Source organism: Colossoma macropomum, unplaced genomic scaffold (assembly GCF_904425465.1).
Source record: "Colossoma macropomum unplaced genomic scaffold, Colossoma_macropomum, whole genome shotgun sequence".
Classification (NCBI taxonomy): Eukaryota; Metazoa; Chordata; class Actinopteri; order Characiformes; family Serrasalmidae; genus Colossoma; species Colossoma macropomum.
The window spans coordinates 31251235-31255157 of NW_023494785.1; the positions used below are offsets into that span (position 1 = coordinate 31251235).

General features: G+C 43.6%; 1 protein-coding gene across 1 annotated transcript; it reads right to left on the reverse strand.

The window, feature by feature from the left end:
• Positions 1 to 254: 254 nt before the first annotated feature.
• Positions 255 to 3923, reverse strand: LOC118813993 (tumor necrosis factor receptor superfamily member 6B-like). Its single transcript, XM_036579656.1, has 4 exons — positions 3860 to 3923; positions 3342 to 3723; positions 1847 to 2026; positions 255 to 832 (listed from the first exon to the last, which is right to left on the reverse strand). The coding sequence occupies exons 1-4, from the start codon at positions 3860 to 3862 to the stop codon at positions 522 to 524; spliced, it is 876 nt and encodes a 291-aa protein (XP_036435549.1). The 5' UTR covers positions 3863 to 3923; the 3' UTR covers positions 255 to 521.

The window sequence follows — 3923 nt, forward strand, 5'->3', positions numbered from 1 at the left end:
GATCATGGGGGCCCTAGGTGGCTGCCCACCGTTGTCTAGTGCCACCCCTGGTAATCACATGCTGAGGAAAGTGCTAAAGGCTTTATCAAGGCTTCTTCACACAGACCTTTACACAGCCTCCTTATCCACCCAAAATTTAGAAAATCTACCTATTGTGTGCTTTTTGAACGACAGAGGTTGAACATTTGAACTTGCGTAATAAAAATAATAAAAAGAAGAAGAAGATGAAGATGAACATGAACATGAAGAAGAAGAAGATGACTACAGATTTTTATTTCTGTTGTGCCTTTCCCAAACCCAAGATCTCTTCAAAACAGTAATGAATACACAGCAACCCAGAGATCAGCAGTAGGCAAAACGTAATACATGAAAAAAAAACTTTTTTATGCACTTGTTTATTGTTACAGTAGAAATGCCTCCAGTGCTTTATTACCTGTATGCATGAATGAAATGTAATGACCTTTATATGTTCATAAAAAAATTATACACCATTTATAGTAAGTAATTCACTAACACAGTGACTAACCTGACTTTTCTACATCTTTGTCAGTACAATATGAGGGATCCTGAAAATCTTTTAACATCTTCCTCAGTTTCTTTGCGATGTTGTGGAGCTGCAAATTTTCCAGCATCTCTGGTAGCTTCCAAAGCTGATGGTCCTGAGCTCTTTGAGTCCATTCATTCAAGCGATACAGCAGATCTTGTTTGCTGGAGCCAGACCTCCACTGCCTCTTCTGCGTTTCAAGCAAACGGACAAACCTTTTCAGTTTGCCATTTCTCAGCTTTTGAGTGAAGAACGTGGGCAAAATGCCTTGGAGTAAAGCTATGCCTCCTAGATAAAAGCAGAAAGAGGTGATGAAAGTTCTGACACATAGCACAACCTAATAACAAGCAGGTTAAAGCAGGGGTGTTAAACCTCTAAAGGGACACAGGACTGCAGAGATCAGTGCTTTTCCTCTTCTAACACAGTGGTTATGCCTCAGCAATTAACGAGAGCAGCATTAATGATTAAATAGAGGAAAATAAACCCAAAATCAGAGCCGTCGAGATGGAATCTTGAATTACATCATTACATCTTCAAGGGTTGACATCACAGTTTTAGGCTCAAAGGAAGGTTGGATATTAAAGCAGTTTACATTGCTAGTATGACTGACAGATGGTGTTATCCTCAATGCTATAAATCATCCAGAACATGGATGAATGAAGGTTTGATCCCCTGTTCAGACAGGAACACTGCTGCTATTCCAAAAGGAGTCCTTTTATATCAGCTCCTAATACTGTGAAACAGCAACCCTAGTTGCTGTTGCCCAGTTGTATCTCCAGCACTTTAGTCAATCTCAAACAAGCTCCTACGTTGAGCACTACAAAAGGCTTGAAACAATGTGGACTACACTGTGAAAGAATTTGGGGTTTACGATCAAACTTGAGTGAATTGAACTTCTAATAGTATGTCAACAGTGCAAGAATCTATGTTTTACACTCTGTTAACTCATCATTTAAAGCTCGATTACCTCAAAATTGTAAGGCAGTCAGGGGCTGTAACTAATTTTTTAAGTTAAAATACCATATTTTCTTTACAGTGTGCATATCCAGTGAAGAACAGTCTGGCATTCAGTTTTGGTTTTCAATTGTTAGGGTAAAGTTCTAACAGGCCAAATCACACGTCCTCACAGGGCAACTTTGGCCCATGGGCCACACTTTGAACAGCCTTGCTCTAAAAGAAAATTGCTCAGAGGTTTCCAAAGTGACAAAACACACGAGACCTCACACACACCCCTGGGTTTGTCACGTGACAGCATGTAATGAAACATCACTGATGATGAGGGGGTTGCATGACTCAGCCTACCTCCGTCTCTGAGCTGACTGCAGGACACACACACATCATCGTGCCAGCTGGTGCCCCGAAAGACCTTGAACAGTGAGCCACTGCAGCCCGTGTGCGGCTTGCACTTGGCATACTCTGAGTTCCCCTCAGAGAACGTCCCTTGCGGGCATCTTTCACACTCTGTGTCTGTGTGTGTGGTGCCTGCAGGGGGGGACAAAATCACAACAATGACTAACAACTAACACACTTAGGGTTCAAGTTAAGTGAGACATCAGGTAAAGTGGAATACCTAAACTTTGTAGCTCTGAGCATTACTGAACAAGAGATATGATGTTGCTGCATATGTCCTTAATATGAATAAACATTGTTTAGATGTTGCTGCATGTGCTGAATGTAAATATTTTATGACAGGTCACCTTTTCCCAGCTAAAGCCACCTCCTTGTTTCTACACGTATTATTCATTTTTTCAGCTCCACTATACAATACAGTACAGGATATACTATATAGGAGCACTTTGTAGTTCTACAATTACAGTCTGTCTGTTTCTCTGCATACTATGTTAACCCCCTGTTACCCTGTTCTTCAAAGGTCAGGACCAGCACAGAGCAGGTACTATTTGGGTGGTGGATCATTCTCAGAACTGCAGTGACGCTGACGTGGTGTGTTAGTGCGTGTTGCGCTGGTCTGAGTGGATCAGACACAGCAGTGCTGCTGGAGTTTTTAAACACCTCAATGTCACTGCTGGACTGAGAATAGTCCACCAACCAAAAGAACAGGGTAAAAGGGGGCTAACAAAGTATGCAGAGCAAAAGATGGACTACAGTCTGTGATTGCAGAACTACAAAGTGCACTTATATGATAAGTAGAGCTGATAAAATGGACAATGAGTGCAGATACCAGGAGGTACTTAATGAAGTGGGTGGTGTATATCATCATATACATAAGCATCTAAATTACTAGTGGAATATTTTATGTCTGCGTTCAATAACTGACAAATTATTATTAAGAGATTATTAAAAGCTGATAATATAATCAGACTGTTAGGGTAGGGGACAGTGGGGATGGTTGGCACAGTTTTCACTCTCTAAAATATAGCTGGATGCCATTTTTACTAACTAAAATGAATATGTTTTCAAAACATTTATATAATTACTCTATATATTACTATGTATTGCTCAGGAAGACTTGTTTCGTTTGTTCTGTGTTTGTTTTATTCATTTTGGCTTTAATGAAAAAACGTTATTTCCCACCTTAACAGATTGTAACGTTCAGAGCTTTTGACAAAAGTGGTGAATGTTGGTCAGTAGGCCAGTCATTTTATCTTACATTTTTGTGAGAGCGCCCCCTGCTGACCTAGAAATTAACACTGTGCCAACCAACCCCGTTCTCCCCCATAGTGTGTAGACACAGGTTCATCATTAGATTATTAAATGTATCTTAGGTGATGTTATTATTATTATGGTTATTGTTATTATCGTTGTTGTTGCTGTTATCATTAGTCTAAATGTATTTTACCGGTCCGTATGGCGCCAAACCCCGGGCTGCAGCGCGTGTGCCTCGCGCACCGATCCGCGCGCCAGTGGTAGCCGGGCACGCACTCGCACTCTCGGTCTGTGGTGGGCGTGCACTCGTGCCGCTCGCGCTGGTTGTGGTCGCAGGGCGCGCGGCAGGGCAGGCAGCGGTGCAGGTAGTTCCAGTACTGAGTGTATTGGCCACTCGGACACGGGAGGCACTCTGTGGGCCTGCTGCGCGTGCACGGCGCTCTCATGTGCGTGCCCGGAGGGCAGAGCGTGCACCTGAGCGGGTGCCCGAAGTCCTCGTAGCTGAACGTGGGTGGAGGGTCCGGGGTTTCAGCAGCGGAGGTGGGCAGCACCACCAGCATCACGACCACCAGCATCTGCAGAAACAAAACACGCGCGCTCAAACTCTTTTACATTACACATTAAAGAGGCGCTTTGAGAGAGAGAGGGAGAGCGAGAGAGAGAGGGAGAGCGAGAGAGAGAGGTTAGACTAGAGCGGCCCTGCCTGCTTACCATGCTGCTCTCTGCTGCTCTCAGAGCGTGGCGATCAGTGCCGCTGAGCTCACTGCGCGCTGTA